The 24,865-nt window shown below is 34.6% G+C and overlaps 1 protein-coding gene across 11 annotated transcripts in view; it reads right to left on the bottom strand.

Annotated features, from left to right (window-relative positions):
* The window catches only part of CCNT2 (cyclin T2), a 41,385-nt gene that overhangs the window by 6,548 nt on the left and 9,972 nt on the right, over window positions 1-24,865 (bottom strand). For 4 of the 11 annotated variants that reach the window (XM_019838023.3, XM_003990727.6, XM_019838024.3 and 1 more), the window contains 6 exons: window positions 12,975-13,103; window positions 11,524-11,584; window positions 9,182-9,244; window positions 5,958-6,003; window positions 4,186-4,349; window positions 152-222 (listed from right to left, as the gene is read on the bottom strand). In XM_019838023.3, coding sequence (XP_019693582.1) covers window positions 152-222; window positions 4,186-4,349; window positions 5,958-6,003; window positions 9,182-9,244; window positions 11,524-11,584; window positions 12,975-13,103 — 534 coding nt within the window. The other 7 variants (XM_045034820.1, XM_045034818.1, XM_045034819.1 and 4 more) reach the window with 7 other exon arrangements.

Raw genomic sequence — 24,865 nt, 5'->3', positions numbered from 1 at the left:
ACTATTGAGTGTATGCAGTTTATGATACACTGTAATTAGTTAGGAATACCGGAAATAAGAATATTTAACCAAAAAATTCAAACTGGTTAGCTATGTACTTGTTAGATAAGTGACAAACTGATATTCTATTAAACCCTGCCAATTCTCTTACCCTCCAGTTTCGAATCCTCTTCAACCTACTAGGTGTTTTCTCCAATATTTGTAGAAACTCATGTGTTAGCTCTAAAAATAAAATTTAAATTTAAAACTTAGAAGGTGTCTTTAGGATTTATATTTCTCTCAAGTGGGCAATATTAAAAAGCGGGCCTCAAGAGTTCATCTACTTCACTATTACCCTCCTATTCAACCTTCAGCAAATAAAGAACTAGACACAGAACTGAACTATTTTCAAAGCTGAATCACAGATGAACGAATGAATGAATAAATAAATATCATTCCCCCTGCCCCCATGCTTACTCAGAATCTCTGGAAAATTTAGTAGCATTAAAAAAATTCCCCCCAAATAGAAAATCTTCATTAGGCAATCATCATAGTAATAATTATTGCAGGCAAGATCCATTGATAGATTCTTTAAAACTAATGGGCAGAAGTTTAAAGGAAAAGGAGGTATTTGTATAATCCTAACATACCTTCCTCAAGATATTTAATTACAAAGAGAAGAACAGTAACTTTACAATGGAGGAACCCAGCAGATACCACCAAGTGATGACCATGGTTATCATTATCACCAGTAAGATATACCCCTTGATATATGAAGGACTCCTTGATAAGGTGCACTGAGTAACGCAAAACCCATTTCCCAGTTATGTGGTATTCTTGCCAAAAAATACAAAGTTTCAATTTAATAATGAGAAAACATCAAAGTCCAATTGAGGAACATTCTATAAAATAACTGACCATTATTTTTCAAAATGTCAAGGTCATAAAAAAATGGAAAGATAGAAAAACTGTCATAGTTTGGAAGGGATTTAAGGGGCACATCAACCAAATGGAACATAGGATCCTAGAACAGAAAAATTGAGGAAATCAAATAAAACTTGTCATTTAGTTACTACTGTACCAATGTTAATTACTTGGTTTTGATAATCATGTATTATTTTATAAGATGTTAACGTTAGAGAAACCAGGTAAAGGGTATATAGAAACTACTATTTTGTAGTTTAAGTTTAAAATTATTTCAAAGTTAAATGAAAAGAATTCCTCGACCTACACTCATATTCTCCTAGCAATCATTACTATTAACGTATTATTAAAACTACCCTGGGTCATATATTTTTACCTCATTTTTCCCTTAAATTTAGGATCACAGTGAAATGACTCACTTCCAAAATGGTGTGGTTATGGTGAATTATACTTTTCTACCCCCAAATAGTGACATTGACCACTAGGCTATTGACCACTCAAGACAAATATTAATACCAGTCAAATGAATTATAGTATCACATAATATTAATAATGCCAATTCAGTAGAGACTACACAGATTCATTTATTATTTTTTTAGTATACATAGTAAGCTTCTCTGTAAACTATTCTAGGCAAACATGCTAAACTGATAACGAAAATTAAGACCATACAGAATTTATCTTAAAGTAAAAAATATGCAAAAACTTAGCATTTATTATATGTCTATAAGCTGTGATAACTATAACCTGCTCAAGATTCATAAACTTTCTGATTCAGTTTGAATGAAAGCTATCTAATGCCTGGACCACTACTCTTTAATTTCAAACAAATAAGCAAACAAACACCTTTCCACTTGGACACTAATAAATCTAGCAGATACACAATAATTTTGGGTTCAAAATTAACAAGAAATTGTTTTGATTCAATCTCTTTAACAGCTTGGTTGTCAAAGATTAAATGCACATCAAGTTTCTGGTCCAGGGGTGCCTGGGTGGCTCAGTCGGTTAAGCATCCCACTCTTGGTTTTGGCTCATGTCATGATCTCATGGTTCACGGGATAGAGCCCTGCATAGGGCTCTGTGCTGATAGTGCGAAGCCTGCTTGGGATTTACTCTCTCCTGTTCTCTCGGCCCCTCCCCTGCTTGTGCTGCTCTCAAAATAAATAAATTAAAAAAGTTTTTTGGTCCCAAACCTGCCTACATAGCAGGTATAAAACATAAGGCTTGTTTTTACTTTCTTATTACATTTTACAATGGACAATCAAAAGAATCTGTCAAATAATCACTGCCAATATATTAGTTATATACACAAAAATCACAGTATGGTCCTTAAAAGAGAGCCTTTTTCTCTCAAGGCTAATTATACAGAAAAAAATTAAATACAAAAAACAGATGAGGGTTTGTTATTAATTATAAAACAAAAACAACAACAAAAAATATTACAGGCAGGCCAAGTCCAAGCCAAAGCTGTTTTTGGAAGAGTCATTACATGAATTATTTCAGTGAACACTGATGCTTCAACACCAGATTCAAATTCAGATATATCTTAAACTTTGTTAGTTTTTCCTTTTTTTGTGATCAAAACACCGAGAAAGGCTGCTATATAGCATGTTGAAACTGTCAATGTCTTACGTGTCCCAAGATTCATATTCAGTGGCTCTCCAATTTAATAAACTTGAGCCTTTTCAGCACAGAAGCAGATGGTTATTTGGGTGGCCTCTGTCATGTCAAAAAAAAAAACTTTAAGTACAATTTAGGAGCAGTATAAAAGGCAGATCACTTGCTTTTTGTGACCTTTACTTTAGGACCATGTATATAAACTACTTTTACTCAGACGATGCCTACTTCTCATCTGTTAACTGCCAAAGTAAGATGGAAGCACAGAAAACCTAATTTTCAAGTCACAGATGACAAAAAAAAGCGCCCCCCACTAGTTTTTAAAAGATGCCATTTTAACTCACTGAAGATTCCTTCTCTTGTTAAACTTTAAAAAACCTCTGGCAATGTAAGGAAAAGAGCATAATCATGTGGCAGTAATATAGTACGAGATACATACACTGGATGAAATTTTTCACGGAGGAAACAAAAATTGAAAATCAAGAGATCTAAAAAGGAGGCATATTTTAGAAAAAAGGAAGGCAAACTATCACAATTATGACCTATACCCCCATGTTTGTAAACAAAGTTTTACTGGAACAGCCATATCCATTCATTTACGTATTGCTTATGGTTGCTTTCCAGCTACAGGGGCAGGAGTTGTGTAGTTGGCATAGACCAAAGAGTCTATAAACTCTGAAAGAGTTATTACTATTTGGCTCAGAGAAAAGAAACATCTAGCTTACAGAAACATGTTGAAATTTTATTGGAAGATCACATGTGAAACCCAAAGGGGTCTCTATGTAACAGATGTCCTCAATAGGAATAGATATAAATTGTTTTCCCATGAGCTTAAATCTTGCAACAGAAGTTGGGGAAAGCTCACAAAAAGAAGCAGCCAAAAACCTAACAGTATATCTTTTAGGCAAGAAGCATAATCTATTTCCTTTCTGAAATCTACAGTATCTGGCTAAAATGTCTTAATCCCCAAGAATCTCTCCTGCCTCTGGTCAGCTTATTTCTTACCAAAGAAATTTCTTATCAGAAGACTCAATTCCAGGTTCACAATTTACAGAATCTGCACCCCTGATTTTTTCAATTCATATTTAATAATACAAGGCAACAATGACACACTTCACTATCAGTGGAACTACAGAACAAGGAATGTTACCCTGAAAATACCTTTAGTTCATAGCTTCACATCTTCTACAATAAATTATACCCGACTTTGAGATTCTTGCATTGTCAACCTATAGCATTATAAATCATGTTTTTTGAGAAGTCCTGATAGGGCTATAGATATTCATTGGTGGTTAAAATATGTTCAAGTTTTTATTTTTTAGTTGTTTTTCTTTAGGCTAACAAATCCTTATTTTCATCCTGTTCATTTGATCGTGTAAATTATACTTTTAAATTCTATTACCAAATTGTTAAAATGAAATTATAGTTATGTTTTTGAGGAATCTTTTGAAACACAAACAAATATTAATAAAGAGATCTGGGATTAATATCAAAATAACTACAGGGGGACAGAGAGATGCTGGATTGGCCAGAATCGGTAACTGTTCACTTAAGTATGAGTCTATGGAGACTCACTATTTTCAAACCTATACAAAAGTAGGTAGAATTTTCCATAATAAAAAAATATTTTCAATGTAAAAAAAAAATTTCTTTTTCTCTACTTACCATCTAGTAATTCTAGAGTAACTGTAGGATCGACATATTCCCACCAATGTTTTCCATCAGTTGACACAGGAATCTCCCAATTGGACCATTTGCAAGCCAAATGAATACATACACATGCTATCACTGTTGGTTTGTACTGAAGACAGAAGGTGGTAAGGTGTAGACTGTTGTGGAGCAGGTTTGAAAACGAAGAACCACAGTAATTCAAGTATGTAAAACAAAGAAAAACATTTACCAGTAAGATTAGAGCACAAACATAATTATAAAGGTTTTCTTCAAGTCGAGTATAAAACCTTATTTTTAAATTAAAAGCTAACACTATAATTATAAAATTCTAATACTAGATTATGAACATTCTCCACACTGTGACTCCCAGAGCATTATATTAATATTTTATCAATAGTAATATATTAATATTTCTAAATTTTGAAGTACTTTTACTTCTTTATAAAAGGAGGGGAAGACATATTTCCAATAATCAGCATAAACAAGTGTAACATCTTAATTTTTTGTGGTATTTTTGCTTCTTTTGTAATGTCATGGCAAAAAAGTAAAGAAAAAGCAGAAGATTCTCCATAAAACTGCCAAGTAATTTCAACATCACATTACAGAATGAAGTCAGAATCAGGGATTCCACCATTTGATGTGGGTTAACAGAATTCTCAAGTAAGTTAAAGAGAATCTAACACTTATCTATGTAAACCTCTGTCTTTTCAGCAAAGCCACAGAGAAAACTTACCTTTTGCTGAACAGCTTCAAGGCCCAATGTTGCTAAATACTATAAAAATGCTACTTTTCTCCTTCCATTTTATGTCCCAAATTTGGGCATGTGATAACACGTTACAGCATGCCTTTTCTAACCAAAGTTTTAAATTTAGTACTTTCTTTTTGTCGTTCAAAACTCCTAGGGATAGGAGTTAAATCCCAACAACATATACCTAAGAAAATATATTGGTATTTGCCAATCCAAAGTTTTAAATGAAAGTTAAAACAGTGTCACAAGAAATTAAGGACCATACAATGCTACTTTGGTGCCCTCCTCCCCAATGACCCATTTAAAAAACAAATTTAAGGCATTCATATAATCAATCCAGAATTATGTATTAGATATTAAATGCTTTAAAAAATTATTCTTTCAGTTCAGTTCAGAATTGATGGAGATGAAAAATGTTCATCAACTGCAAACCCACACCAAAATTTTTATGTAAAATGAAAAGGAAGTTAAGTTTTCTTAAAGTAAAAATTGTATTTCTGCAAATCTAGGCACTGACAGGACTTGGCTAGTTCTGATTTACTACTAGTGGGTATTATCTGGAAAAAAACCCAAGTTATATAAATTTTATTTATTAAAAAAACTTTAATGATTATTTTAAAGTTAAAATTGGATCAATGTGAAATTTTAAAAAATTGTCATTTAACTATAATTGTAAACTAGAAATAGCTTTATACTTACCAAGTTGCTCGAATTTCTACGTTAAGTTTAGCTCTTTGTAATCTTTAGCTGCTATTCAGGCTACCAATTTTAGACTTATGCACTCACAAATCGAGAATATGTCATCAGAAAGCACCACTACACTTCACAATGTGCATTTAACCCCTCTGTGCCAAAAGTCCCTTGTACAATACACCGCAAAGCAGACAGGAAGGTACCACCACAGTAGATGGTCCAGTCTCCTGTTGCAACAAGGGTAAGAGACACATTGAGGGGGCCCTGCATTAAAGGAAGCTATAGTGTGCTACAACAGTGCAACAAAGAGGGTCAGGATAACAACCTGTTGGTAGCCATGAAATAGGATGTCTGTGCCAAATCCTTGCTTGCTGTAAGAAAAGAAAAAAAAAAAACGAAGACAATACTGTCAGCTCTAATGTGCTATCATCAAAAAGTTCTCAACACAACAAAAACTTCAAAGTTTTGTACACAAAAAGTAAATTTTACTTACTACTTACAAATATCACAAGAGCGCCATCATTTTCTATACTACTGAAAATCTTCAACAACATTCACTCAAATGTTTCTTGCTATCCCCCAAAGATCTGAGAAACAAGCCGATTTGCTTTTAGCTAGCCAGTTACAAGGGCTAAACTTGTTACTAAGTTAAGCATCTAGTCAGCTAAAAGTTGCAATAAAGCATTCTCCTGGATTTAAAAAAAAAAAGAAGAAGAAGAAGAAGAAAAGATTTTGAAGTCTAGTACAAAATACAAAGAGTTGCCTGCCAGACTTAATCCTCAGTCATCATATTTAAGTTGGCTTAAGTACTTCCATCCAAAGAAAAGAAAACAAAACAAACCCCCACCCCCCAAATTCAAGACAGCACAAACTGCTGTTTTTCATGCTACTAAGCATCAACAGAGAATTAACAACCTAGAAACATCCCAAGGGCGTAGATATAGAAAACTCCACTGCATATATATTTCTTACAGTATCCAATTGTCAACTTTAGAAAAGATACACATACTCTAGGCAATCAGAATGCTTCAGCACTGGTCCCCAAAAGAAAAGCAATTTTTAACAACTAGTTTAAGTCATGGAAACTGAAAATAGTAGTACCCCGCTCACTTTTTTTCTGCTTTCTTTTTCTTCCCAATGGGGATTCTTTTGCTATAATTTCCCTTTTCCCCCAATTACATTCATAATCATTGATGTACCTTTCCCCTCTGCTCACCTAGGATCAGTTCACCTCAACTCACCCCTCTCTAACAGGCCTCAAATTCTTTGCCCTCTATTTTTATTCGTGGCACCTGTAATCCCTGCTGCCCCATGTGGATCACCAACATAAGGTATACAAAAGGGATTTGGGCTTAGCAGAGTTGTGCTAAGGAAGAGTGTCAAAGCATCAGATGTCTTGGAGGCAGTGTGACTTATGTATGGCATTCTTTCCTGGTGGGGAGGGAAGGAGAAATCACAGAAATGAAAGGTCCCTGTAAAATGACATTAGCCAATTCTTCAGCAAAGTAGCATAATATCAACTTTCTCATCTTGGGGTGGGGGTGGTGGGGAGAACCTTAAAGAAACCAAACCACTACTACCCCCCATCCCCACAAAGAATCAAAATATGTAGAGAAGGAAGTAAAAATAATTTTAAATTGCCATAGCAGTTTTCACCTCAGAATATATCTAAATTCAAAATAACCTATTAATAATCAGTGTGCAACACAGGAAGAATGCAGGAAAAATGTTCTTTTGTTAGCAGAAAGTTATAACAGAGCAAAGAAAACAGACACCAAACATGAAACAATGTTTTTAAATGGAGTGAGATGTAAACCATAGTTACCTGAAATGTTAGTCAGACAAAATGAAGTTAAACATATATAAAATTTGCACTACAATTTAAGAATTGATCACATTTTAAACATTAACAACAAAAAATTAGATTTAAATATTCTGTTTTGGATAAAATACCAAATTTGCAGTTTTTGTGAATGTTTTTAAAACTTACTATTCAACTTTGCAAATGAATGGACTTCATGTCTCTAGCTTTAGATATATGGGAACACGTACAACAGCTACTAAACTTTAAGGATCTTAACGATGACTCAAATGTCACTATAATACCAAGCTGAAAATCCAGTTTCATTTCCTACTAAGTGTGTGTATTTTAAGCTATAAAAGTGTCTGTGTATATGTATTTTAAGCTATAAAAATGTCTTTCTTCACCAGGCTTAGTTTAGAGCAAAGTTATATGGCTCTCCATTATTCTAACAGAAATAGCTTACTCTAAGGCTTTTTTTTTTTAATTCAACATGTACACTAGTTATCTATATGAATTCTATACTACACTGTAATTCGGTGGATAAAAATGTGCTATCAATCATATTCAGATAACCCTGAAGAACAGGAACCATAATTAAATATGTTCTACTTTGCAAGTCATAACAGGTGCTAGCTATTAAAAACCAAAAATAAACAAACAAACAAGGTACTTTCTTTCAGAAGTCCAGTTCTGAACAATGACACTGTGACAACAGGTTTGTTTGTTTTAAATATAGCCATTAACATAATAAAATCCTACGTAGGTATATGAATTCAATTTAAAATGAATAAAATGTGAGACTTTCAGGTAAACACTAAAAATCAAAAAAGGCCTTCAAAAGTCTTACCCATTCTGTTTAGAATAAACCTAAAGAAAAGAAGTCTGGTGGTAAAAGAATGAAACTGCAAAATTTAATTTTCAAAAAAGAAAGTAACAGAAAAAGGCACACTGAAGGTTCCAAGTGGTTGCTCTTAGTACAGTAACACTTCAAATGGCAAACAGGAAAGAAGAAGTAAGAAGTAGTGTAACAACATGCAACTATGTAAAAAATATTTCTAGGGATACATGAACAGATACATAGAATTCACTAACAAGAGTAGAAAAGTGTGTACCACATGCTTTAGAAGCAGTAAAGCAAATAAAAAAAAGTTCCTACTCCTGTTTTAAAAGGCTTAAAAGGCACATCACATGCTGCCTGTATCATACAATATACTTCCCCATTACACACAAAAAGAAAATTATTTTTAGAAATGCTACAGAACTTTGAAAAATGTATTAAATCTGTTGTTTTCAAATGAATATGGGGAAAACATTTCCAAAGTGGCAAATCTGCTAAGACAATTTTTATCTGAAAGACATGAGGATGGCCTCCAAATTCGTAAACTGTCATCATTTTCCTAGAGGTCAATGAAAGTTTGACAGAAACCAGAAATTTTCTGTGTGTATGTGTTAATGGTCAACTTCTTAAACATTAACTAAAATGGGAACTGGCTTATTAGCCTAATAAGTAGGTTGAGAGAGTCCTATTAATTGGAAGCCCTCTAGTTTTTTTACTGAAAGATTCTCACCTAAGTTTAAAGGAAGCTAATTCACCACATACAGAAGAAGATGAATAGGTAGATGTAGAACAACCAAAGATGTTGCTTCAAAATGGTATTTCCCCCATTTTAATAAAACCCATTCAAATCAATTATAGACAATAAAAAGTATTAACACTTAATTCAGAAATTTCAAAGATCACTTACCTCTTACTAATTGGGTACATTTCACCACATCTGTGTGTGGATGTTCAATGGTGATCTCAAAACCTGAAATGAAAAGCACTTTTTTCCCAATCACTTATCACACTACAATACTTGACTGAGAAATGCCATTCATCAGCACAACCATAAATGTATAATATATAGTTCATTATTAAAAAGATCCAAAGGCAAAGTTATTTTCTGTCACTGACATGCTCATTATACCATCAACGATGAGAAATAATTTCTTTTCAAAAACAACGTCCACTTAGGAAAACTGATAGCAAAGTTATTTATAGATTACGGTAATAGTTATTAAAAATTCTGATTTACAATTAATTACGATTACCCTCAGGTTAAAAACAAACTGAAATATATGAAAAATACAACCATTAATAAAATAATTCAATTACATTATATATATATATATATACACATATAGGTTTTGAGAGAGAGAGCACATGCGTGTGAGTGGGGGAGGGAGAGAGAGAATCTTAAGCAGGTTCCATGCTCAGCACAGAGCTTGACGCAGGGTTCAATCCCACGACTCTAGGATCATGACCTGAGCCAAAATCAAGAGGCGGATGATCAACTGACTGAGCCACCCAGGTGTCCATGTAATATATTTTTAAAATGTATTCCAACTCTCCTTTTTATAAGATGTAAAAAGGGTATGTTTCATAAATATAATCTGCCCCATAGTGGGAAGAAAGACCATTTCAATGATTTACGGTCCTCTTATTTTCTTAGTATGCCTTAAATCAAAGGGTTTCAACCAGTTAGTTTATAACTACGTTTCATTAATAATAAAGTGATTAAGATAAGTAAACCTTGTAGCCTCAAGATTCTTTAAATCACTTTTTCTAAAACCAAAGATAAAATGCTGAAAGAGCTTTTAATGTCTATTCAACCCTTAGGTAAGGCAGGCTTTTTTCTTTTTCTTTAAACAGTGGAGGTCGTTGGGGTGCCTGAGTGGCTCAGTCAGTTGAGTGTCCTGACTTCGGCTCAGGTCACGCACGGTTCTTGAGTTCGAGCCCCGCGTCCTGCTCTGTGCTGCAGCTCAGAGCCTGCTTCAGATTCTGTATCTCCCTCTCTGCTCCTCCCCTGCGCACACTCTGTCCCTCTCTCAAAACTAAAGATTAAAAAAAAAATTTTTTTAAAGTGGAGGTCACATCTAGCATCTTCAGAAGCAGTAAACGAGTGTCATCCTAATACACAGGTAATCTAGATTTATAAAGTTGTTGTGTGATCTATTTATATTTCTACTGTAATTAAACTTGCAAAACCATACTTTAATCAAAGCCAGAGGTGTATACTGTCAATTCTAATGTTCCCCTTAAAATAATATAATTTTCCTTTCAAACTTTATTACACAGGTCTTTATAAATTTCATATTTATATAATTTTATATAAAAAATAACATGCTAAGTAAGTGGATTTGGTGAGAATAAGATTTTCACTTTTATTTTTGTATCTTTTTATACTATTACAACATCAAATAAGTTGTATCTATTTCAAACAAACTACTTTTCTAATAAAAAGAATCTGTCATGATGGGAGACTATTACTGCACTTCTCTTCAATGATTGGGAACGGAGTAACATATGAAATAACTACCATAACGAATAATGGCTATTTATGACATATACACCATGTAGTCATTTTTTATACATTATCTCTCATTCTTAAGTTCACAATGTTAAGACTTAAGACATTATTACTCTATCCTGCATATACAGAATGGAGGTACACAAGATCAAAGAACTTTGCCTAAGTTTACAAAGCAAGTCAAAGGCCTACAGATTTAAAACAAGATCTCCATAAAGCCCATGTGATTCCATCACACTTCGCTAGGCTCTTCCAGAAGTAATATATGACTTTATACAAGATAAACCTTCTCAGGCCTCAATTTCCTCATAAGTAAAGTTAAAGATCAGAATAAATAATCTTTAGAGATCACTTAAACTGCATGAAACTTGAAGACAATATAACTTTTAAAAGGGGATGATGAATGGTTAAATAACTACACTATGTGATATTAAAAATGATGTGATAAATTCATTAAAAACTGACTACAAGTGCTATGAGAGCAAAGACTGCCATGAATACTTGTGCACATTACAATCATATGCAACAGCCTTTCACAATGAAAACTATGTTTACCATTCAATTAAATTATGCCAAATGAAATTAAAAAAAAAAAAAAAGTTTTTCTTATAACCAGGCTATACTATTCTGGCCCAAACCTTGTTTTAAAATGAAACATCTTCAATGATAAAGTTATTCCAGAAATTTTTTTCTTTCTTTAGAACACCACAAAAATAGCATCAGCTGTGAGTACATACCTAGGGTTTGTAGCATTATGGTTTCAAGTAAAACCAGTTCTTGAGTCTGTTGAAGGTAAGCCTGCCAGGTAAAAATAATACTATTAAAATGCTTAAGATCAACACTATGAGACTATGGGACCGCTAAGTCTCATATAAATCACAGACTGATTACAGAAGAGCCAGATTAGTTTAAGAACATGAAGGAAGTACATTGAGGGTGACAGGGAAATCCTATATTTTGCAACCAATCTAAATTGAATTACTTCTAATACAGGATATGCAAACAAGGTAAATAGCAACAAAACCCCTCAAGACGACGATAACATGAAAGGAGGTAGAGCTTCATTGAAAACAACAAACGCTCCAGCCTGTAATGTAAAACTTGACATAGGCAGTGGTGCTTCAAGACACTTTACCAAAGGAAGCACCAACTCAAGTAAGAAAATCAAATTCAAACCTGCCTGTTAAAGACAAGGCTTATCAATTCAACCTAAGATATTTCAAGTGGAAATTCCTTAACAGTCAGAGTTATTGTGTAGAATTTCCTCTCTTTAGAGAAGACAAATACAATCAAAGCAAACCCTCAAATCTCTAGATTAAAACATTTTAGATATAAAATACCAAAATGATGTATCATACACCATGGGGAAACAGAAGGCCTTCTCTTTCAACTTCAATAAATTATTCTCCTACTGCAACTGCTCTGGGAATAGATGTATGAAAAAAATTTCTATCACCGTCAAATTTCTTAAATTGTAACAACTAAGGTGATAAAAAAAAATACATCATCAATATTCATGTAAGGGCATGTTGCTAAACTCAAGAGTGAAAAACACCTCTATTTATGCCCCATTTTGAAAAGGTCACTAAAGTAATTTTTTAAACATAGATTTCTATCATTTGAACAATACCCTAAGTATTCACCAAAAATAATTCTGAATTTATCATGTTAATAGAAGTTACAAGAACAATCTTTGCATCATCATACATTCTCTATTATTAAATGGCTAACATCATTATCTTACTCCTTTAAATGCCATTATCTCAGTGCATTTTTACATATGACAGAGATAACTATTAGTATATATGCATTAATAAAGGAACAATTCTGTAAAATTACTATTTACTGGTCTACAGGCAAAACCAGAGGTCTTTCTTTCTTTCTTTTTCCATTGCTGACATATTTTAAGAGTTATTCATCTTTGGTCTCAAATGCACCCAAACAATGGAAGTGATATAAGATCACCACTACATATATCACAGCTTTGCTGTGAAGATAAGCAATAAAATGTGAAACACTTAAAACCACCTTTGAATCACAGCCTTAACATGATTCAGAATGATAATGAAATTCATGTATATACATGAAATATGTTTCTGTTAGATCACTCCCTGGTATTGCATTCCTAAGTGGTAAAAGAAATAAGCAGCAGTTGGAAGGCAACGCCAATTGAATTATTTTTACATACATCACATTTAGTATCCAGCAGTGGCTCTAGGGGATGAAGACAAGCATGTGCTACTTTGATAACATGTTCAAGTTTTCGAGCCTGTTCTTCCACTTTTGCAGCCAAAAATAATGCAGTAGGTGATATTATCTGCAGAAAAGATAAAAATTTGGTGATTTAAAAATAAAAAATTTTGGAAAAACCTTCTACTTTCTAAGGTGGGGCGTGCAAGGAAGGAATGTAGTATTAAAAATATGAATTGTGACTTGGGCTATAACAAGACAGATGTAAGAGTTTTAATAAAGTGATTCATTAAATAAAACTAGTTACCCTAGTTTCTAAAACTTGCTTTACTGTTTTGCAAATAGAATAGCAATGGGAAAAAGGAAAAAGACTTACACTTGGGCAAACTAAAATAAAGTTTAACTTATTATTAATGCATATTGTGGAGGTAAAATAAAAACTCAAGCAAAATAATAAAGTCGTAGCTTAAAAAACATGAAAAATAGGTAAAATATACCTAGATTTTCCTTCTTTTTAGATACAGCCACTACTTTCTAGGTTTCTTTTAAATTAACCAACAATTCACTTGTGTGGCTAAGAGCTACGCAATATTGCTTTAGGACAGAAAAAGGATCTACAAGGCAAAATGAGAAGATTCTGAACATGAAATTGCTACTGAGTACTCTATTACTTCACTATAGCAATATTAACGATAGCTAAAGAACCAGATAATGAACATGTAAGATAAATCAACAGAGTAGAGACATTGCCAAATGGAGATCAAGAAATAAGCAATTTTTTTTTAAGCTTTAGTTAAGTTATATGTTCTTGGGATTGAAGTATAAGAACACAGCACTATAAAGACATTGACTTAGAGAAACATCAATTCTGAGCAATATTTACCCAAAAAGTAATAAATCAAATTTACTGCTGACTCAGAAAACAGGCATACTCTAAATTCAAATAATATTCTAAGATTACACAGAAGAAATTTTTCATGGGAAGATGATTTCTAGAAGTCAAGATTCAGGTTATTTTTCAAGAGATGAACATCTGAATCTTACTGTATCTTAGGGATCACCAATCACTATACAGAAACAATGCCAGAAGAGGGAGGGGAGGACAGAAAGAGGCATTAAGCAAGCTACATGATTTGGGTAGTTAAGGACAAAATTTCTGATACCAGAAGGTAGATTCTTTCCTCTGAGCTTTTAAAACAACTTATAAATAATGCTGAGCCATGAAATTTAATCACTGGATTTTGGATCTGAAAGGGACCTTCTCTAGCTAGTCCAATTTCATTTGCAGATGAGTAAATGGAGTGAAAATGACTTCAAAACAGACGTAAAATTACATCAGTTTGGCTCCAAAGAACAAGTAATGTTATCTTAAAAGGACTGAATAATTTCAACTTGGACTTTCCAACTTATTTCCATCTTTCAAAATTAAAACAAGGAAAAGACTTAAAAATTAAGAATACTCAAAAAGGCAACTTACTCTTAGTTTTCTTAGATTTAGAGTAAACTACTATTATTCTTTACCAAAGATTTAATTAAGTAACATGAAAATCAGTTAATATTCTTGAAATACCAGTACAACAGCAGCCATACAGGGCAGGGATTTTTCTGAAATGCAGAAAGTACAAGAGAGTGGACAATCATTTCCTATCCCAGTTATTTTTTCCACATACTGAGAATTTCCCATGCTACCTACTTTAATTCCTTTTCTACTTAAATGTTTACCTCATCCTAAGGAAAATTCCTCAGTCAAAATGAAGTGCCCTTCTTTATTCAATAGGAAACTGTGTACACCTCTGTCATTGTACTTTCGCTGTATTCTAACCTCTGGCTTACTAATTTTGTCTGCCCTACTAGTCCAGAAGCAGCTTAAATATAGACACTGAATTATTCATTCACATTCCCATTGTCTTGCATTGTGCAGCTGCTGTTCAGTATATTTGCCAAGTGAATGATAGGTGGATAATCCACATATAAAATATAAAGGCACCAATGTTAAATTCTAGGTATTCCAAATCCCACAGTAAAAATCTAACAGCCAATACAAAGGTAAGAAATGCAAGAAACAATATAAGATACTCTCAGTGTCCCACAATCTCTCACTTTTTACCTAATTCATGTCTAAGAGGGGAATGGCTAAGCCGGCCATCAAATGCTAGCACTATTTACCAAAGAGTGAAGCAATACAGGCTCAAGCCACATGTCACATTAGACTGAACTTAATAAACTTTTTTCCTAAGTGCCAGATGATCCAAGATTTCTCTTACTTGCCTAAAAGGTACCTTCTGAAAGTCTCCAATGAGCTTTTCCTGGCACAGCCTCTTAGGATTCCCAGTGATTGCTCCATTCTCTTCAGACTTTTTATAAGCCTCAATAGCAAGTACTTTCAAACCACAGACTTTTTTCTCCTTACAATATAGTCTCAATGGAAACAAAGTATGTTTACTAATGAACGATTCTAAAATTCTACAAATAATTAAGAAAATTAAATATTCGGAGAACTAAGCAAAGATCTTCAGGGTAGATTCCTGGTTTATTTACCCACACTCCTCACAGAAGTCTTTCTGTTCCCTCTAAATAGGGCTCAATTCTCATCCTCCTCCAGTGCAACACTAATACCCAATACTCTTCCAAAGTTCCTGGTGAAATCCACTAACTCCATTCACATTTCCTCCTCTACAGCCTGCAAACATTTTACTCCATCAGGGCTGTAAAAACAAAACAAAACAAAACACCTTTTTAGATAAATACTTTGTGAATATCCATGTGAGGCTTTAATTTTAAGTAAGAATGACTAAAGAAGGTAATCAAGCTAGGTACCTCTGCTTTTTTATATAGAAAGCGGATTTTGCTGTGTGGCTTACTGAAAGGAAAAGAACTCCAAAAAGTTTTAAGTAATGGCTATGTTATTAGTTGGCCTGTGGCTTTTAAAGGGAGCATCCTTTTGAAGGCAACAGACATTCATCAGTGCACGTAAACTTGGTTCAAAGTCAAAGAATTCACACCAATACTGGAGTAGATACTTGGTTCAAGGGAGCAACTACAACTTGAGATTTAGCTCACTGGGGACAAGGACCATGCATGATCCATCTTTGTGTTCTGTTATCTGTTTTAATAAACTTTCCTGAATTACTATATATGAAGGAAATAAAAACTGATTTTTAAATAGTGTCAAGTTTGTCAGCCTAGCAAATGTACAACTGTTTCCAAAGGCTATCACATTCTCAAAACAAGACAAATTTCTACAGAAATATACCATACAAATCATGGAGAGGGGGAGGTAGAGGTGATGAAGCCAGCTGTAGCATAGTAGTCAGGGTGCCTCAGTGGAATCCTGGCTCTGTTATCTGACTAGCCTAGGCAAATTACTTATTCTCTTTGTGGCTCAGTTTCTGCATCTGTAAAATGGGAGAAATAGTATCTGCTTATAAAGTTGTGGTGAGAATTAAATCAATCAATATACATAAAGCACTTAGAATAGTGCCCAGAGTAATATGACTGAAATTATTATTATGCTGTAAAGTACATTATCATTATTATGCTGTAAACAACAATTGTGTATTGCTAATGCTGATCTTAAAATTTAAAGGTGATTTAACATGCTTTTAAAAATTCCCTTCTTTCTTGCTCACCTTTTTCCTTCCACAGTTAAACTCAATTCTTTAAAGGTTCCATTGGAGCCCTAACTAAGCGGATTCAAACACACCAAAATGATGATACATGACATTACTTCAATGATTACACCAGTATGCCTTTCGTCCCTTTCCCCTCCTTTCACCCCCTTCTCTTTTTCTATTCCTTTATATGTTTCCATTCCTACCTCTTGATCTGACTCCCTTCCTTCTCCATCCTTTCTCTTCCTGCCCATTCCTGGCTGCTGTCTCCCCCTTCTGCTCATGATGCCCTCACTGCTGACATTCTTCACTCTCCAATGTTGGCTTCAACCTTGATATTTGGAGGCAAGGTCAGTTTGAATTAACAAAAGCCACTGATGATGGCCATACCAGTCAATTTCAAATGAAATCATTCCGGTCTTCATCTTTTTAGTAATATATTTTCTGCATACACCTTATGTATACATTTGTATTTAAGAAGCCACAGCTGTTTTATTACTCTTCAAATTTAAATTTCCTAGTCCAAAAGAGTCCTAAGAGAAACAAAGAAAAGACTTCCACATCTGCCTTCTATTTGCTAATACATCATCAAGAAGCTTATTCTAATCTATTGTTATTTTTCATCTTTGGGTCCTATAAGCCGGTGAAGCCATTTCTTCCCTGTTCGTTAACTGCCTCCAAACTCCCCCTCTCCTAAGACTAGGATAACTATTCCCTGTGCCTTCAAAAGACTTCATTAATATCCAGTTAGTTCTAGGTATCACAGCTAAAAACTGGGAAATCACATGCCTAAGGCTACAGTTAAAGAAAAGTGGTAATGGCATAACTTTAGAAGATTCCCAGAAAGGTCTAGAATATGAAAAGAGAAGTATAAGCTTAGATATATGGAAAAATAAAGGGGGGTAATGGCTCCTCAACAAAGAGAAAAATAGGTTAAAATGTCCATTTGTTAATGACAAAGATCACTGGAGTGCCTGGGTGGCTCAGTTGGTTGGGTGTCTTAACTCTTGATCTTGGCTCAGGTCATGATCCCAGGGTTGCAGGATCGAACCCGCACTGTGCCGCACTGTGCCGGAAGCCTGCTTAAGTTTCTCTCTCTCTCTGCCCCCTCCCCTGCTCACGTGTTCTCTCAAATAAAAATATATTAAAAAAAAAAAAAAAGTAAAGATCTCACCAAGCTTGACCAATTAAGCCAAAATTTCAGTACAAACTGGTTTACATCCTTAATTTTGTTGTACTGAAAAGACTGACATTCCAGTATTACAAAAAATGTCATTAATTCAGCCTGGTATTTTAGTTTTCCTACCCATATAATTATGTGTGAGTGTAATACTGTCAACATAAGAAAATTTATGCTGAGAAATACAAAAAGTCTTCAGGTTGGATGTTATTTTAGATTTCTAATTATATCTGAAGAGAGCTGGCTATATAAGACTGAAAAATACTATTATTCAATACTGCTGAAAAGCACTAATAATTAAGAGAATAAGGCTTGATTTCCATAGAATAACAACATTATATTTAAAAGTATTTAAGGGGCGCCTGGGTGGCGCAGTCGGTTAAGCGTCCGACTTCAGCCAGGTCACGATCTCGCGGTCCCTGAGTTCGAGCCCCGCGTCGGGCTCTGGGCTGATGGCTCAGAGCCTGGAGCCTGTTTCCGATTCTGTGTCTCCCTTTCTCTCTGCCCCTCCCCTGTTCATGCTCTGTCTCTGTCCCAAAAATAAACGTTGAAAAAAAATTTTAAAAAATAAAAAAAATAAATAAATAAAAGTATTTAAATGCTTACTGTAACCTGACATTTAAGTATTTATTTATGGAGGATAAGTTACCATTATGAAACTTACGAAAATGAAAAAAACTCAGTTAAGTCTCTATTTTCCCTTATACACTCAGCTCCTACCAGCCAATGGTAAATAGTCATAGAATATTGGGAAGCAACTTGCATAGATACTCAAATATTCCACATCAATCTTTCAAAGTCCCCTTTCCTTCAGATGGCTAAACAAATAACTAATACTACAGAAGACTTAATATTGTGGACAGTATTCCCCAAATTGATCTACAGATTCACACAATCCCTGTCAGAATCTCAGCTTCTTTTCTGCAGAAACTGACCAGCTGATTCTAAAATTCATATGGAAACACAAGGGATCCAGAAAAGCAAAAACAGTTTTGAAAAAGAACAAAGTTAGAAGACTCATACTTTCTGAATTCAAAACTACAAAGCTACAGTCATCAAGACCATGTGGTAATAGTATAAGGAAAGACATAAGGATCATGGAATAGGATAGATTCCAGAAATAAACATTTTTTTTTTTTAATTTTTTTTTTCAACGTTTATTTATTTTTGGGACAGAGAGAGACAGAGCATGAACGGGGGAGGGGCAGAGAGAGAGGGAGACACAGAATCGGAAACAGGCTCCAGGCTCTGAGCCATCAGCCCAGAGCCCGACGCGGGGCTCGAACTCACGGACCGCGAGATCGTGACCTGGCTGAAGTCGGACGCTTAACCGACTGCGCCACCCAGGCGCCCCCAACCAGAAATAAACATTTAATTGGATGGAGGAAAAACAGTCTTTTCAACAAATGGTGCTGGGGCAACTGCATATCCACATGCAAAAAAATGAAATCCATCCCTTTCTTTATGCCATATAGAAAAATTAACTAAAAATGGATCATAGACCTAAATTTAAGAGATAAAAACTTGTAAAGGAAAACAGGAATACACCTTCATGACAATGGATCAAGCAATGTTTTCTTAGATATGACATCAAAGCACAAGTGACAAAAGAAAAATCCTAATAAATTAAATGCATGTGTTACAGATGAAACCATCAGCAAAGTGAAAAAGCTAACCCATAGGATGGGAGGAAATATTTGCAAATCCTGTATCTGATAAGGAACTGTTATCTAGAATATACAAAGAACTTTCACAACTAGAGAGACAATACAATTTAAAAAATGGGAAAGGGTTAAGTAGACATTTCCCCAAAGATACTACAAATGGCCAATAAATGCATGAAAAGATGCTCAACACCACCAGTCACTATGGAAACGCAAAATGAAACCATAAGCTACTATTTTATACTCACTAGCATGCCCATAAGATGGCAATAATAATAATAATGATAATTAAAAAAAAGACAGGGGTGCCTGAGCAGCTCAGTGGTTAAGTGTCTGACTTGATTTTGGCCCAGGTCATGATCTCACAGTTTCTGAGTTAGAGTTCCATGGGATTCTCATTTTCTCTCTCTTCTCTTCCCATCCCTCAAAATAAACTAAAAAAAAAAAAAAAAAAAAAAAAAGACAGAAGATAGCAAATTGTGACAAAGATGTGGAGAAACTGGAAGGAACCCTTAATGCAATGCTTGTGGGAAGGTAAAATGGTGTAACTACTTTGGAAAAGTGTGGCAGCTTCTCAAAATGTTTTCAAAAAGCTTGCCAAGATTACTGAGGTCTATAGAGTTACTATACAACCCAGCAATTCCACTCCTAGGTATATACCGAAGAAAAATGAAAATGTCCACACAAAAACTTGTACAGGAATTTCACAGCAGCATTACTCACAATAGGCAAAAAGCAGAAACAAACCACATGTTCATCAACTGATAAATGGATAAATAAAATGATGTATATCCACATGATGGAATGTAAAAAAGGAATGATGACAGTAAAAAGGAATGAAGTACTGATACATGCTACACCATGGATGGATCTTGCAAACGTTGTAAGTGAAAAGACCATATATTATATAATTTCATTTTATATGCAATGCACAGAATAGGCAAATCTACTGAGAGACAGAAAATGGTTGTCCAGGGCTGAAAGGGGGAGAGAAATCAGTGAACAACTGCTAATGGGTATAGGGTTTCCTCTGGGGTGGTGAGAGTATTACAAACTTAGACTGCAATGATAGTGTACAACTCTGTAAACACACCCATTAAATTACACATTCTAAATGGGTGAATTTTACGGTCTGTGAATGATTTCAATAAAGATTTTTTTTTTTAAAGGAGCTAATGTCAAAGACTTCCCTTTTTAAGTTATTGCCAATAAAGGGAATTTCTAGGAAACCAGAAACCTAATCACAGCACAATAAACACTGGTAAACAACATTTATCTTAACCCTGTATAACTTCATAGCACATTTGTTAATTTAAAAGGAAAATTAGGTTTCTTTTTAAGAAGGTATACTACATATCCATTTCTTAAACAACATTTAATTGTGACTTTTTAAAAAAAAGTTTATTTACTGAGAGAGAGAGAGAGAGAGAGAGAGAGAGAGAGGGAGAGAGAGAGAGAGAGAGAGAATGAATGAATGAATGAGTGTGCCAGCAGGGGAGGGGGAGAGAAAGAAGGTGGAGAACCCAAAGCTGAGAGCCCAATGTGGGGCTCGAACTCACAAACTGTGAGACCATGACCTGAGCCAAAGCCAGACAAGTGACTGAGCCACCCAGCCGTACCTAATTTTGATATTTAAATTATGTAATTATTTCAGGAAACTTTTGTTTGTTTAGTTAACAAAAATAATTTGAACAGATGTTTAAGTCTACATAAAGGAAACCACTGATTCAAATGGCTACTTCTATTAGTGATCTAAATAGCAATCACTAAGCTAGAGCAATGCCAACTACCCAAGGATGTGGGAGCTTGTAAAAATCTGGTATCTTCTCTGAATCAAAATACCATTTAAAGACTGCCCTCAAATCCTCAGAACTTCCTTTCCCTGCTCAAAGCTATTTTTTCTTTCCCCAAGCATGAAACTATGACAGTTTTCATGCTCTTAATTCTTGACTGGAAAAGAATTTTTTTTTTCAACTTGTAAATAAGGCCACTATTTAAGATTAGTTTGAATGTGCAAACTTTTCTATGGAACAAATTACTACAGTCTGAATTCCAAAATAATTTTGTTCACAGATACAAATGTCTATACTTTTCATTAGTTGACTGGTATTACTTTTTAAGAGCTTTTAGCCCGGGGCACCTGGGCGGCTCAGTTGGTTGAGTGTCCCACCTGGGCTCAGGTTATGATCTCAAGGGTCATGAGTTTGAGCCCTGCATCGGGCTCTCTGCTGTTAGCACAGAACTGCTTCGGATCCTCTGTCTCTCCGCCCACCCCCCAAAGTCCCTCCCCTGCTTGCTCTCAAAAAATAAATAAGCATTAAAAAAAATTAAAATAAGTTTATAGCCCAAACCAGCACTATCAAAGAGCAATGCAATGTAAGCCACAAATGTAATTAAAATTTTCCTAGTAGCCATGTTAAAATAGTAAAGAAATGTGAAATTAACCACTTCTAGTTAGTGGCTATATATATTTAGCACACAGGTTTAACCCCCACAATTGGCATTCTGAAGACAAAGTTCATTAAAATGATATGAAGCAGATGGAAATGTATTACACGTTATAGGCACCATAGAATAGCTCAAATTGGTTACTGTTCCTAGTCATTCCCACAGTAGACAAATGTTTTTTTTTTCCTTTTCCACTAGAATGTAAGTACCTTAGGAAAAGCACTATTTCTTATTTATTTATAAGAAAATACACACCTTTGCATACTGCTTGTTACATAATACATAATGTTTGTGGAATAACATTGTTACCTTGTCATATAAACACACAGCATCAGGTAACTAAGTACAAGCCACTGAAACTATAACATTTAAAATTTTACACCGAACAAGTCCTCATTTGCTTCTTTTTCTATATCAGATTCAAATAATTTATTTATTTTTTAATATTTATTTATTTTTGAGGGAGAAACCACGAGAGGGGGAGGGGTACACAGAATCTGAAGCAGGCTCCAGGCTCTGGGCTGTCAGGACAGAGTCAGAAGCGGGCCTTGAAACCCACGAGCCGTGAGATCATGACCTGAGCCAAAGTCAGATGTTTAACCGACTGAGCCACCCAGGCACCTCCAGACTCAAATGACTTAAAGAAAAACTTCATATTACATGTTTTTCCTTAAATATGATCATAGGAGTACTTAATACAGCAGCTTTACAACTAGAACCGTTAACAAGTACACAGCAATCTAATTTGATTTTCCCTTAAAAACATCACCTTATCAATTTTATGCAATAAAAACATCTTCAGAATTCTTGTTCTGCCTTCAAAATCAATTTATAAATTACATAGTCAATGTTTATGCAGAGACCTTTGTGTGGCTTGGCTAATGCAAATACTCAATGCACATTTGTTAATGTAAAATTCTGCTCTATTCTATAGACCAGAGTTAGTGTAGAAGCACTACATTACAAAATTATATAAAATGCTTTTTTAAAATAAAAATAAAATGCTTTCTTATTTCTGGAACAGATGAGCTAAAGCTATGATAGAAGCATATGAACATAAGTGTGTGTGTGTGTGTGTGTGTGTGTGTGTACAAAAGATGTGATTTGGACCTGTTACAATCATCTAATTTTGAGGAGGGAAAACAAGGTGATTCATTAAGACTTTATAGAGACCTATAATATATAGCCCAATATATATCAGTCAACATCCCTGTAATTAGGCAGACAAACTGCCATATTTCAAAATAACATTAAAGCTTTGTGGGAGAACTTTCTAGAGTTCTTTTCAAAATTAATATGCAAAATCAATCAAGAATATCACATACGCTTTTATGTCTATTAATAAACTTTCCCAAATGGATTATGTTCCTTGTTTAACAGAATGAAATTCAAGTGACTTAATGATTCTTAAAAAAATGATATCCTTATCTTCTTAGAAGAACTTAAACCTATTAAAGTACAGTTGTCCCCTGAACAATATGGGCCAACCCACTGAATTAGTGATGCCAACCCACTCCCACCCTGAATTAAAAACACATGTATAACTTTTGACTTTCTCCAAACTCCTACTACTGACTGGAAACATTACTGATAATATAAATAGTCAATTAGCGCATATTTTATGTTACACGTATTACTGTATTCTCATAATACCTCATTTTTCTCACTTTTTCAGTAATTCTAGGCTATGTGGTTTGTCATTGAATTTTAATTGTTGCAACTTGCCAAAAAATTTCCCAATATATTTACTAAAAAAAAAAACTGTGTATAAGTGGACTCATGGAGTTCAAATCCATGTTAAGGGTCAACTGTACATTTAAATGATAGTCTACTGCAGTGTTTGGAAATTACTGTATCTCTTAAAGGGACTGTGGATTACCTTTTAATGTTTTATCTGAAGAATTCTGAGAAGATAGATATTGGCAGAGGTGGTAACCAAATTCCCATAGAAAACCAGAGTAACTAGAGCAAAAGCAAAACCCCACGGATATTTATAACTAAACTATTTGGCAAGGCATTCCTAGGAAATTCCAAAATACTGAACGGGTTAAGGACAAAACTGGCTACTGTGTAGCCACAATAGCCTCCCACTATCAGCATCTATGCAAAAAGAAGCAAAGGAACGGAATGGGGCATTTGCTGTACTTGGTAAGAACTTCAAAGTAGCCCCCAAGCATTGGAAATCATGGTGGGCCAATCTGGTAACAGCAGCTAAACCAGGGAGGAATTTTGTCAATTTCAGTAAGTGGGTGGATGCCAGATGCCTAGAGTAGGGCTTAAAGGGTTCAAGCCAACTTCTATGTACTTTTCAAATCGATCTCCCAAGGCTCTTTTCCAGGACTCAATATTGAAGAGAAACTTCCAAAGCAGAAATGGCAGGATAGGGACAAGGCAAAGAAAAGATAAAAATAAGGGAGGAGGGAACACAGCCAGGGAACCTTAGAAAGCAAGCTATATATCTGCATATGTAACTGAAAAGTATTTAGGTCATACAAAAATACTGTAAGAAACAAATCAGAAGAGTTAACTCTAAGCAACAAAAATCACACTAGAAAGAACTGCTCAAAACAAAAACAAAAACAAAAACAAAAACAAAAACAAAAACAAATGGTACCGGGGAAACCAGATATCCAAGTGCAAAAGAATGAAATCCAACCCTCACTTTACACCATATACAAAAATTAACTCACAATGGATTGGTGACCTATATGCAAGAACTAAACCTATAAAAAAACCCTTAGAAGAAAACAAGAACTCCAGGACTTTAGGTTTGGCAATGATTTCTTGGATAGGAACCAAAAGCACATTAAACACAAGAAATCACAGGTAAACTGGGCTTCATCAAAATTAAAAACTTTTGTGCAGGGGCACCTGGGTGGCTAAGACAGGTAAGCATCCAACTCTTGATTTCGGCTCAGGTCATGATCTCACGGTTCATGGGTTTGAGCCCTCAATCGGGCTCTGTGCTGACAGTGTGGAGCCTTGG

Source organism: Felis catus, chromosome C1, assembly GCF_018350175.1.
Source record: "Felis catus isolate Fca126 chromosome C1, F.catus_Fca126_mat1.0, whole genome shotgun sequence".
NCBI classification, from domain to species: domain Eukaryota; kingdom Metazoa; phylum Chordata; class Mammalia; order Carnivora; family Felidae; genus Felis; species Felis catus.
The sequence above is the reverse complement of the archived record's forward strand: the minus strand, read 5'-3'. Positions and strand labels throughout refer to the sequence as shown.